Source organism: Cyanistes caeruleus, unplaced genomic scaffold (assembly GCF_971803275.1).
Source record: "Cyanistes caeruleus unplaced genomic scaffold, bCyaCae1.hap1.1 HAP1_SCAFFOLD_78, whole genome shotgun sequence".
NCBI classification, from domain to species: Eukaryota; Metazoa; Chordata; class Aves; order Passeriformes; family Paridae; genus Cyanistes; species Cyanistes caeruleus.
The window spans coordinates 1,468,146-1,480,019 of NW_028255889.1; the positions used below are offsets into that span (position 1 = coordinate 1,468,146).

General features: G+C 57.8%; 2 protein-coding genes across 2 annotated transcripts; both read right to left on the minus strand.

Annotated features, from left to right (window-relative positions):
• Window positions 1-385: 385 nt before the first annotated feature.
• On the minus strand, window positions 386-6,910 carry LOC147646821 (uncharacterized). The gene is made up of 4 exons (XM_086872951.1): window positions 6,867-6,910; window positions 4,136-4,659; window positions 3,035-3,798; window positions 386-2,688 (listed from the first exon to the last, which is right to left on the minus strand). The coding sequence occupies exons 1-4, from the start codon at window positions 6,908-6,910 to the stop codon at window positions 1,690-1,692; spliced, it is 2,331 nt and encodes a 776-aa protein (XP_086729077.1). The 3' UTR covers window positions 386-1,689.
• LOC111944918 (serine/threonine-protein kinase pim-1-like) lies at window positions 386-9,854 on the minus strand. Its single transcript, XM_086872952.1, has 12 exons — window positions 9,822-9,854; window positions 8,771-9,139; window positions 8,616-8,666; window positions 8,045-8,411; window positions 7,255-7,431; window positions 6,867-7,020; window positions 6,461-6,629; window positions 5,961-6,120; window positions 5,690-5,780; window positions 4,073-5,249; window positions 3,104-3,726; window positions 386-3,027 (listed from the first exon to the last, which is right to left on the minus strand). The coding sequence occupies exons 1-6, from the start codon at window positions 9,852-9,854 to the stop codon at window positions 6,914-6,916; spliced, it is 1,104 nt and encodes a 367-aa protein (XP_086729078.1). The 3' UTR covers window positions 386-3,027; window positions 3,104-3,726; window positions 4,073-5,249; window positions 5,690-5,780; window positions 5,961-6,120; window positions 6,461-6,629; window positions 6,867-6,913.
• Window positions 9,855-11,874: the final 2,020 nt, after the last annotated feature.

Genomic DNA, 11,874 nt, shown 5'->3' on the forward strand with positions numbered 1-11,874 from the left:
ACAAACCCTATAAAAACAGCCAATTTTATCCGTTCCTCCTTTATTCCTTGTATAAAATTCACAAAGTTTACCACTGACATTTGGGTCTTTGCCAGTTCTTTTTTGTAGGGTATTTAGTGTTACAGTGAGCAGCCAAAGCTCACAAATTGGTATTTTCAGCATTATTTCACATTATTGAGTTTTGGTTATATATATAAATATATATTATTGTGTTGTTATTGTTATTGTTATTGTTATTATGTTACTTGCACAAACAAATCTGAGCTCAAGACTAAAACCTTTTTCTGTACCTTCATGTGGGAGCATTCCAAAAAACAACTGTTCCTTCTGTTGGTGCTGTTAAGAAAATCCATCCTTGTCTTCCCAAACCCACAAGTTCTTTTCCTTTTTCCATATGCAATGTTTGGATGCATTTTAAGACATCCTGCGGTTCAGCCTCTTTTAACCGACTGCCCCACTGCTCGCACGATGCTCCCACCTCAGCCCCGCTCCAGAGCCAGTGAACTCTGGGGAGGGCTTCTCTTCTGGGAACTTCAGATGGGACTGATTCCTTACATTTACATTTAAAAAGTGATATTTTGTTGTGATCTGGCCAGACTTTGCCAATTTTGTTTCACCAGTGGGCAGAGTCAGCACCAAAGGCACCAACACCACCTGAAGGAATCAGTGTCACTTACTGCAGCTCCAAGCAGCAAAGGATCACAAAAGGAGCAGCTCAGCAATGCACCCAATCATCACTGTCAAAGATTGCCTGCAGGCATTAACAAAGATCCAGTTCCCCTCAGACTTTGCCATCCCCAGATCCACCCATCAGCTGGGGATGCTGTCACAGCCAAGGACTGGAGAGCCACTCCCGGACACTGGGAAATCCTGCAGGTGCCTCCAGCCACAGGTGAGGCTCAACCCTGGCTGTGAGAGAGGGCCCAGGTTTGATAGTGCTGAATGAACAAACTGACAGCACTTCTGCTGTGGGAACATCTGGTTTCATCCTCCTCTTGCGTCCCTACCAAAGCCTGGCCAGGCCTCAAGGAGGAACCAAGGGAGTTGACTCTGTCCATACACCCCAAACAAGGCCAGATGTCGGATTTAATGGCCTTGTCTGGCTTCTAAACACAGAAAGGTCAATCCATGTTTCATTGATGAGTGGATCCATCTATCACAGTGCTAATGACCATGCATATTTCAGTAATGAGCAGACAGACAGATAACCTCTGGTTGGAAGGTTCATCCAGAGGTCACCTTTGGCTCAGGGCCTGTTGTTCAGGCCTCACTCAGGGCCTGTTGTTCAGACCTTGGCACTTCAGGGACGAGGTTTAGTGCTGGGCTTGACACTGCTGGGTGACTGGCTGGACTGGATGAGCTCAGAGGCCTTTTCCAGCAAAATGGATTCTATAATTGCAGGATTCTATCTGCTGCATTCAGCTAGGTCCATTACTTAGCAGCATTACTTTGGCCCAAAAGCCCCCTCTTACTCAGCTCTTGTGGCCTGAGGCTTCAGCTCCTTCAGCTCCTGGTGCTGAGCTGCTCACACTGAACGAGACGACCCAGAGAGAAGAATACAGTTCATCCAATTCCTTCTGGGACACAGAGAGGGGAGGTGTGAAAACAGGAGCATTGTTTGGTGTGGCCTCTTCTCTGCCCTTCACACCTTTCAGGGCTTTGAACCAGCCAAGAGCTTCCTCCAGGAGTTCAATGAAGCAGCTGTTCCTGCTCCCAGGTCTGGCTCTTCCCAGTCTCTGACCTTGACTGCTTTTGTCCCTCTTGCTGTGCCCTCTGCTCCCCCAGGGCTTGGTGGCTGCTGCCCAGGACTGTGGGACTGGCACAGATCAAGGGGTTGAGCCCCTCCTTTCTGTGCCCTTGGAGCTGCCTGGTCACAGCAGCCTTTTCCATCTGGAAGCTCCACATGGGGAGGGAGTCCCCAGCTCTGTTCCTGGTGTAACGTGCAGGAGCCCAGGGCTGCCATCTCAAGTACCTGCTGGCACTGAGGGCTCCCAGGTGCCTCAGGCTGCTGTGACACCGCTGCACAGGGAGGGAAGCATGGCAGAGGCTGCACTGAAAGTCAGCTCCATGTGCTGGTGTTGGTACTGCTGCGGGTGCTGGCACTGCTGGTGCTGGTGCTGCTGGTGCTGGTGGTGCTGGTGCTGGTGGTGCTGGTGCTGCTGCTGGTGCTGGTGCTGCTGCTGCTGGTGGTGGTGCAGGTGCTGGTGGTGGTGCTGCTGGTCCTGCTGGTTCTGGTGCTGCCACTGATGCTGCTGGTGGTGATGCTGGTGCTGCAGGTGCTGCTGCTGCTGCTGCTGCTGTGCTGGTGATGCTGGTGCTGGTGCTAGTGCTGGTGCTGGTGCTGGTGCTGCTGCTGCTGCTGCTGCTGATCCTGCCCCTGGTGATACTGCTGGTGCTGCTGGTGCTGGTGATGCTGCTGCTGGTACTGGTGCAGGTGCTGTTGCTGGTGCTGCTGCTGCTCGCACTGGTGGCAGTGCTGCTGCTGGTTCTGCTGGTGCTGCTGGTGCTGCTGGTGCTGGTGCTGCCACTGATGCTGCTGGTGGTGATGCTGGTGCTGCAAATGCTGCTGCTGCTGCTGCTGCTGCTTCTGTGCTGGTGATGCTGCTGCTGCTGGTGCTTCTGCTGGTGCTGCTGCTGGTGCTGCTGGTGCTGGTCCAGCCCCTGGTGCTGCTGCTGGTGCTGCTGGTGCTGGCAGTGCTCGTGCTGCTGTTGCTGGTGCTGCTGGTGCTGGTGCTACTGCTGCTGCTGGTGCTGGCACTGCTGGTGCTGGCACTGATGTTGCTGCTGGTGCTGCTGGTGCTGGTCCAGCCCCTGGTGCTGCTGCTGGTGCTGCTGGTGCTGGCAGTGCTCATGCTGCTGTTGCTGGTGCTGGTGCTGCTGCTGCTGGTGCTGCTGCTGGTGCTGCTGGTGCTGATCCTGCCCCTGGTGCTACTGCTGGCGCTGGCGGTTCTGTTGCTGCTGTTGCTGCTGCTGGTGCTGCTGCTAGCACTGCTGGTGCTGGTGGTGGTGGTGCTGCTGCTGGTGCTGCTGGTACTGGTGCTGCTGGTGCTGCTCTTGGTGGTGGTGGTGCTGTTGGTGGTGCTGCTGCAGGTGCTGCTGGTGCTGCTGCTGTTGCTGCTATTGTTGCTGCTGTTGTTGCTGCTGCCACTGATGCTGCTGCTGATGCTGCTTCTTCTGGTGCTGCTGCTGCTGCTGGTGCTGGTCCAGCCCCTGGTGCTGCTGCTGATGCTATGGCTGGTGCTGCTGCTGGTGCTGCTGGTGCTGATCCTGCCCCTGGTGCTACTGCTGGTGCTGGTGGTGCTGCTGCTGGCACTGGTGGTAGTGCTGCTGCTGGTTCTGCTGGTACTGCTGGTGCTGCTGGTCCTGGTGCTGCAGGTGATGCTGCTGCTGGTGCTTCTGCTTCTGCTGCTGCTGGTGCTGGTGGTGCAGCTGCTGCTGCTGGTACTGGTGCAGGTGCTGCTGGTGCTGCTGCTGGCACTGCCGCTGGTGCTGCTGGCACTACTGGTACTGCTGCTGTTGCTGCTGCTGGTGGTGCTGCTGGTGGTGCTGCTGGTGGTGCTGGTGGTGCTGGTGGTGCTGGTGCTGATCTTGCCCCTGGTACTACTGCTGGTGCTGGTGGTGCTGCTGGTGGTGGTGCTTCTGGTGCTGCTGGCACTGGTGGTGGTGCTGCTGCTGCTGCTGCTGCTGCTGGTGCTGCTCGTGCTGGTGGTGGTGCTGCTGCTGGCACTGCTGGTGAAGCTAGTGCTGGTCCTGTCCCTGGTGCTGCTACCGCTGCTGGTTCTGCTGGTACTGCTGGTGCTGCTGGTGCTGCTGGTGGTGCTGCTGCTGGCACTGCTGGTGAAGCTAGTGCTGGTCCTGTCCCTGGTGCTGCTACCGCTGCTGGTTCTGCTGGTACTGCTGGTGCTGCTGGTGCTGCTGGTGCTGGTGCTGGTGCTGCTCGTGCTGCTGGTGGTGCTGCTGCTGGCACTGCTGGTGAAGCTAGTGCTGGTCCTGTCCCTGGTGCTGCTACCGCTGCTGGTTCTGCTGGTACTGCTGGTGCTGCTGGTGCTGCTGGTGGTGCTGCTGCTGGCACTGCTGGTGAAGCTAGTGCTGGTCCTGTCCCTGGTGCTGCTACCGCTGCTGGTTCTGCTGGTACTGCTGGTGCTGCTGGTGCTGCTGGTGCTGGTGCTGCTGCTAGTGCTGCTGGTGCTGGTACTGCTGGTGCTGCTGGTGCTGTTGGTGTTGGTGCTGGTGCTGCTGGTGCTGCTGGTCCTGCTGCTGCTGCTTCGGCTGCTGGTCGTGCTGCTGCTGGTGCTGCTTTTGGTGCTGCTGCTGCTGTTGGTGCTTCTGGAGCTGGTTCTGCTGGTGCTGCTGCTGCTGCTGCTGCTGCTGATCCTGCCCCTGGTGCTGCTGCTGCTGCTGGAGCTGCTGGAGCGGGTTCTGCTGGAGCTGGTTCTGCTGCTACTGCTGGTACTGCTGGTGCTGCTGGTGCTGCTGCTGGTGCTGATCCTGCCCCTGGTGCTGCTGCTCGTGCTGCTGCTGATCGTGCTGCTGGTGGTGCTGCTGCTGGCGCTGCTGGTGAAGCTGGTGCTGCTGCTGGTGCTGGTACTGCTGGTGCTGCTGGTGCTGCTGCTGCTGCTGCTGCTGCTCCTGCTGCTGGTGGTGCTGCTGCTGATGCTACTGCTGGTGCTGCTGGCGCTGGTGCTGCTGGTGCTGCTGGTGCTGCTGCTGGTGGTGGTGCTGCTGCTGCGATCATATTTCCAGCACTGCCCCACACTGAGGGATCAGATCGAGGCACTGCTGCTGCTCCCTCAGGACCAGCCCCAGTTTGATTGTTGCTGTCAGTGCCAGCAGAAGCCGTGGCTGGAGCAACAGGTGCTGACAGTGCCCCAAGGCCCAGGGCTGGAGGGGTCCCTGGGCTGGGGCTGGGAGGGAGCTGCCCCTTCTTCTCCCTGTGCCTCACGCAGAGCTGGGCCGGGCACAAGTGGGGCAGCAGAGCCAACAGGGAACCTGCGAGTCTCTTCCAGCCGTGTCTGCTCAGAGTTTGGCCTTGGAGCTTCAGGTGGGCAAAGGCAGCTGCTCTGCTCCCTCTGCGTGTCCCTGTGTTCAGCAGTGCTGCTCCATCAGTCTGTACCCAGCAACGGGGAAAAGCCTCAGCCCTGCAGGGCCAGGAGCTGCTGGGCTCTGCCTGAGCAGCTCAGCCAGCGGGAAGGGAGCTGCTCCACACAGGAACCAGGAGCAAAGGACACTTCTTTTTCATAGCATGATTTCTGTTTTAAGGGGAAAAATGCGGAAAAATAAAAGAAAAAAAACTTCTATAAAATGTGAAAGATAAAAACAGAACCCAAGCGTACAGTGAAAAATCTTCTCTAACTTTGAATTAAGGTGTAATTGGTCTTTTGAAACATAAAACACAGTTATTTACTTTGTAAATGTGCTGATGGCATGATGCATCTTACCGGCCTCAGAAACCTTTCTGAAAAAGTTTTTGGGGTTTGATTCCAATATTGTTATTTTAAATTGTGGTGAAATTGGAGTGAAGCAAGAAGAAAGTGCTTTGCGCCTTGCCAGCTCCAAGCAGCGCTGGGAATCTAAACTCTGTCAAACCCCAAATCCTTTAGAAGGTGCCCTTCCTTCTCACCCTGTGAATGAGCTGCACATTCCCTTTCAAACATTCAGGGGTTTCTTAAAGATGCAAAGTCCCACTTACAGCTTTTTGCTCTGGTTTGGAAGTGCAGAGGGGCGATTCTTCATCCATCAGCTCCAGACTGAACTGCCTCAGGAACACAGCAGTGGCACTTCTAGAGGAGGAAGAAAGTGCAATTGCACAATTGCAGCCAAAAAGAAAGGAAGAGTGGGACACAGAAAACATCCTGTGCAGATGCAGGCATTCAGCTGGGACTGTGGAGAGTTTGGGTTCTTGCCAATTGGATGTGTGTCCCTAACTGCAATCTCTTGGCCTGCAGGAGAGTCTCACTCACCTGCAAAAGCAGAAAGCTCAGGCGGTGTGCTGGGAACGGGCTCGTGTGATGCAAAGCTGTCAGAGCAATGGGAGGGCAGGGTGAGCCCAGCTGTGCCTGGGGCTGAGCCCAGCAGAGCCCTGGCAGAGCCCAGAGCAGCCTCAGCATCCGCAGAGCCCGGCTGCAAGGAGAGAAACCAGAAACTGCCCGTCAGCTGAAGGCTCCTGTCCCCTTGTCCCAGCCACCCGCGGTGCCCAGGCCATGCTGGCCGTGCTCAGAGCTGGGCCCAAAGCTGCCCATCACTGCTGCCTTTGGGAGCAGAGCAGGAGGGCAGGCCATGTGCCCAGCCTGCAGCCAGCCACGGCAGACCCAGCCCCTCAGCAGCTGTCCAGAGACAAAAAACAGCTTGGCAGCCAACTGAAGAATTGCTTGCATCCACCCCAGCCAAGGGGGGAACCTTTGGTGCCTGGCCAGGCTGTGCCATGCCCAGATCAGGGAGCATCCCCTGGCTGTGGACTCACCTGCAAATTGGGCGTGGAGTGAGTCTTTGAAGAAGACATGCCAGAATTGAAATCCATCATCTTCAGCTGGCCAGCTGGAGGAAGAGATTGCCATCCTTGAGGTTGCCCTTAGTGTCTCCAGCAGCAGCCCCAGCTGGTAACAGCTTCTCCAGGGGCTCCTTCTCCTTGCCTAGGGGCCAGACCAGGCTGTCAGTGCTCTGCCCAGGGTCCCAGCCATCAGTGAAGCAGACAAGCAAAAGCAGGGGGAATGGTGGCCACCAGTGCTTGCCACACCAGGTGTCCAGCTCAGCTCCAGCCCAAGAGCTGTGTGTTCCCTTCTGATGACCCCTGCTCAGAGCTACAGGCACGACAAAAACAGCCTGGTTTGCTTTGCCACCGATTGCCAAGAAATGTGTGGAGCTGTTACCTGCCAGGCCCCTGGATCCAACTGTGCATGTGGATCTCTCCCATCTCCTAGGGCAGATGAACAGCCTGCATCCAAGGATCGCGCAAAAGGTCTTCTAAGGATGGCCTGTCCGAGGGTTGCATGGACAAACACCTCTTAATAATATCTTGGCATTCTGAAGAGAGAAACCAGGAATCACCAGTCACTTGGAGAAGTTGCCGCCCCCTTCCAGTGCCCAGGCCATGCTGGGTGTGCCCAGAGCTGGGCCTCAACTTCCCCATGGATTCCCTGTCTGCAGGAGAGCAGGACATGTGCCACCTCCTCAGCAGCTGCCAGAGCAGGATGCTCATGAGCCCACAGCTGTCTCCCAAGCCTGGTGTTCCCCCTGTGCCCAGAGATGAGGATTCACCTTGGGAGAGCCGTCGTGGGAACAAGATCCGCCCCCAGATGATCTGCTGGCCCCTCATGAATGGGTGCTTCCCTATGACCAGCTGGTAGAGCAGGAGGCCCAGCGACCAGATTGTTGCTGCCTGGCCATGGTAGCGTTGCTGGTGGATCCACTCTGGTGGGCTGTAGGACAGGGTTCCTGTGGAACACAGATGGAGCTCATCAGGGGGATGCTGCTGCTCCCAGAGCCTGGCCCCAGCATCCCTGGGCATGTGGGGGCTGCCCCAGCGGCACACGGGGTGACCCACTGCCCTCTTGCCAGCACCTGGCACTTGGCTACAAACCCAAGGTTGGAAAAGAAGCCACTGCGGCTGGAAGAGGGCAGCAGAAGCACTGGGGAGGCCCAACCATGGCAACCAAATAAAAACACACCCCGTGGTAGAGAAAACACACTCTCCTCGCTGCCTGCATGGCCTCCAAAACATTGTTAATAGGCCAAGGCAAACGTGGGGAGCAGAGGAGTTCAAGCCCTTCCTCGCTGACTCACTAAACTCTCTGGGGCATGGGGTCCGATCCCCGCCCTCTGCTACCCCCATGGGGGTTTTTGTCAGGCTGGCTGTCCCAGCCCCAGCCCAGGGCACAGTGGGTGCTGAAGGCTCTTGGCAGGGCTGGGAGCTGGCCCCCCTCACACCCCCATCCAAATCAATTTGCCTCAAGCATTGATCCCATCCTGGCAGCACCACGGGGAATCCCCGGTGCCACAGCCAGGCTGGGCCATGAGATGGCCAGGAGCATCCCCTGCGAGGGCTCACCTGCAAACTGGGTGTAGGCTGTGTCTTGCAGGAAGGCGCCACAGCCAAAGTCGATCAATTTCAGCTGCCCAGTGGCCAGGTCGAGCAGGATGTTCTCCGGTTTTATGTCCCTGTGCAGGACCCCGCAGCTGCTGCAGTGCTGCACGGCCTCCAGCACCTGGCGAAAGAGCCCCCGCGCCTCCTCCTCTGGCAGGAACCTCCGCTCCGCCAGCAAATGCGAGAGGTCCTGGCACCGCTGTGGACGCTCCAACACTAACACGAAGCTGTCGGGGAGCTCAAGCCACTCCAGCAGCTGAATGACTGCAGCACAGCCAGAGGACACCCTGTCCAGCAGCACAATCTCCATGGGAGCACGGGTGCCGTCGGGCTGCGGGAGGAGCACGGTGCTGTCAGTGGGGCTGAGGCCGGGCCAGGGCTCTGGGACCCCTCAGCCAGCCCGGGATGCTCTGCACACCTCGCTCACCCCACGCCCGCTCTCCCCGCAGGGCTCTCGGCGGCTCCCACCCCGCCGGGCCCCGGCTCATCCCTGCCCGGCACGCCCCGGCTTCTGCCGCTGGCCCCGCACACTCACCAGCTCGCCCCAGAGCCGGACGCGATCCCGCGGCACACATTTGATGGCCACCTGCAAGCAAGGAGCAGCAGAGGGTTGAGCTCGCTGCCCGCCCCGCCGCGCCCCCGCCATCTCCTCCGCCCCCTCCTCCTCCTCCTCCTCTGCCCACCGCTCACCGGGGCGCCGTCCGAGAGTCGCGTGGCCGCGAAGACGCTGCCGAAGCCGCCGCGCCCCAGCAGCGGGCCCAGCTCGTAGCGCTGCTGCAGGGCCTCCTGCGCCTTCCCTGGGGGCGAGTCGCGGCCATCAGCGCTCGGCCCGGGGACAGGAACGGCCCCCGAGCGCTCCCCGAGCTCCCCGGGCCGGGCATCCGCAGGCGTTCCCTCATTGGAACGCGGCAGCGGCGGCTCGGGGCCAGCGGCCGCGCTGCTGAGCGGCGGAGCTCGGGCCGGGGGAGCCGCAGCGGAGGCGGCGGCAGCGGCCCCGCCGCCTGTGTCCTCCGCGGGCCCCGGGAGGAGCCGGGGCCGGGGCCGGGGCCGGGGGCAGGGCTGGGGTCGGGACCGGAGCTGGGGTCGGGACCGGAGCCTGCGTCGGGGCCGGGGCCGGGATCGGGCAAGGCGGAGCCAAAGGGCAGCGATTCCGCCCCAGCCCCAGGCAATGATGCCCGCCCAGCAGCGCCAGCGCCAGCACAGCCAGAGCCCGGCGGAGGCGAGACCACGGCGGGACGGCCGGGGCCGGGGCCGGGGCAACCCCGCCTGGGCCCGTGGGCGGGTCCGGGGGCGGGCCGGGGGCATGGCCCGGGCGGGTACGGGGAGAGGGAACCTGGAAGAGGGGGGGACGCAGGAAAAGGGAGACCCGGAGGGAATGTGGGACAGTGGGAAAGGGAGAGGAGAGACAGAAAAGTGATAAATTGGCTGCTTTCGCTGCTTCCACTGCTGCTGCTGCCGCCGCTGCTGCTGCTGCCGCCGCTGCCGCCGCTGCAACTGAAGCACCGGGACCGTTTGTCCCCGTGTCCGTTTGTCCGTTGCCCGCTCGGCCCCGGCCCGAGCCCCGCACTCCCCGGACAGCCCCTGAGCCTTGCCAAACACGGGAACTTTGCCGTGTTGAGCCAAGAGCCAGAGTCTTGACTCCTGCACAGGGGCACAGGAATGCCCTTGGCTGCTGCTGTGCCTTGTCCCTGCTGAGGGTCAGGCACCATCTGAGCACATTCCCTGAATGCAGAATTTGTACCCGACCCAAGCGCTGCACTTGTGTCTCCAGCATTGCTTTCCAAGGAAAACAGGGCAAGGCAAACTGGGTATAGCTCATGGTATTTTACAGTGTCTAAAACTTGCCAAGTCTCAGATCTTAGAGGTGAGATCCATTTGGAATGAATGGGATGGAGAAAGTGCAAGATGGAAAAGGGGAACATAAAAATAAATAGAGAAAAATAGAGAAAAACATATTGGTTGTTTCTTTTGATTTGATTTTCATTTCATAAGAAAGTTGTTTCAATTTTCCCAGAATCTTCTCCACAGTCCCGTCTGTTCTTTCCAAAAACCTGTCCTGGAGAACAAGGCACAGCTCCTATCACAAGATGTGCCCCCAGCTGCAGCTTCTCTTGGCTTCCCACACTGTAAGTGACTGCAGCACAACTCTTGCAGCAAAGCAGAACAAATATTTGAAGCACTTGAAACTTGTTCTTTCTTTTCCTTGTGCACTGGGGAGTTGTGCCATTGGTAAGGTTTCCACTGTTACTCTTCTACCCAAAGAAAACATGATGAGGTACCGGGAATTGTTAGGGAATACAAGCCTGGCTGAATGTGAAGAAAGAATCTCCAGGGTGTGCAGCCAGAAGTGGAGAGCTGATCATTCCAAATCCCCCATGGACACCTTGAAAGTGATCTGGAACATGAAAATGGGCTGACAGAGAGACTTTGTTTCTGTGTTCAGTTTAGATGATTCTACATCTCTTGCAGTGGGAGAAATCAAGAGCACAATCAGTGGATGATAAGCATCAGAACATGATAAGCTGGACCTCTCTGGATGACAGAAAGAATGTGAAAAGGAGAAATGCAGGGAATGACTTGGTGAACTTTGTATATAAGAAGGTACATTTTTTCCTAATAATTTCCAATTCATTCCCTTTGTTTTAGCCTTTTAAAAAGGCCAATTGCATCTCAGATTCCCCATGAAATGAGAACCCTGAGCTTGTGGAACTGCCTGAAAGGTGCCCTGTTCCTTTTTCTTCTGCTGCTCGGTAGAAACAGTGAAGCGAGTTGGGGAGTTCTGGGTTTTTTTTCTCCTAGTCGATTTTTTCATTTTATTTGCCACTGTAAAGGCAATTTCTGTGATGGCCTCTGTCAGTTGATTCTATTTCAGCAGCAGCAGCAGCAACAGGGCTGTGTTTGATCACTGCAAATGTGACCTGTGTGGCTTTAATTCTCTTTGATTTTGTGCTCAGGGAGTTGGGAGCATTTGGAGATCTACTACTCATGAGGCCTTTTTAACAAGCAGTCCGAGTTCCCTGTCAGAAAAGCACAGTGGGTAGCACTGATTGAAAGAGGCAATTGCAGCTGTACTGCTAAAATTCAAGTGGCAAGCAGAAGAGGGGCAAGATCAGCTGGGATCCACAATTGCCAAGGCCAAGGCCCCAACAGCCTCCTGCTGTCACCTCAGGGTGAGTAAAACAGTGCTGAAAACAGCGCTGGAACCCGATCCTTTCTTCCTCTGAGGGCTGGCTGAGGGCAGCAGAGGCGGGCCTGAGGAATCAGGGCTGTTTGTGGGGGATTGTTGCTGTAGTCCAGAACTGCCCTGGCAAAAGCCCTGGCAAGCCGAGGCAGGAGCAGGTGGGAAGGGCCGGCGCTGCTGCTGCTCGTGGCCGGGAGCCCCGGCCGGGCCGGGCCGGCGCCCGCTGCGCTGCGGCTGCTGCTGCTGCCAGAGCCGGGCGGGACTCGGGGACAGGGAATGGACACGGGGGGACAGCAAAGGCCTTGGGGGCTGCAGGGATGTTGGTGCTCGGGCCAGCGCCAGCACAGAGCTTCAGCCTGCAATGAACCCCGAGGGAAACGCTGGGGAAAGGCTCCATTCAGCCTTTGTTTACTCGTCGCTATGAAGGGACAGAAATAAAAGGAGAAAGAGCAGGGCCCGACCCCTTCTCCTTTGGGAGGAGCCCCGCGCCTGGAGCTGAGAGGGGCCGTGAGGAAAAATGAGGGGCCATGAAGGGCTTTGAGAGGCCATGAGGGACCATGAGAGGCCATGAGAGGTTCTTTGGGGCCATGAAAAGTTCTATGGGGCCATGAGG

What these genes read in the sequence shown, in the direction of transcription:
- LOC111944918 (XM_086872952.1), bottom strand. Translation starts at nt 9,854, where the DNA reads ATGCTGGAGACACAAGTGCAGCGCTTGGGTCGG. An exon ending in TCCGGCTCTGGGGCGAGCTG is followed by an intron (nt 8,412 to 8,615) that starts GTGAGTGTGCGG and finishes CTCCTCCCGCAG; the next exon opens with CCCGACGGCACCCGTGCTCC. An exon ending in AGCCTACACCCAGTTTGCAG is followed by an intron (nt 7,432 to 8,044) that starts GTGAGCCCTCGC and finishes TGTGTTCCACAG; the next exon opens with GAACCCTGTCCTACAGCCCA.
- LOC147646821 (XM_086872951.1), bottom strand. Translation starts at nt 6,910, where the DNA reads ATGGGAGAGATCCACATGCACAGTTGGATCCAGGGGCCTGGCAG. An exon ending in TGGATCCAGGGGCCTGGCAG is followed by an intron (nt 4,660 to 6,866) that starts GTAACAGCTCCA and finishes CAGCACCAGCAG; the next exon opens with TAGCATCAGCAGCAGCACCA. An exon ending in GAGCAGCACCAGCAGCACCA is followed by an intron (nt 2,689 to 3,034) that starts GTACCAGCAGCA and finishes GAGCACTGCCAG; the next exon opens with CACCAGCAGCACCAGCAGCA.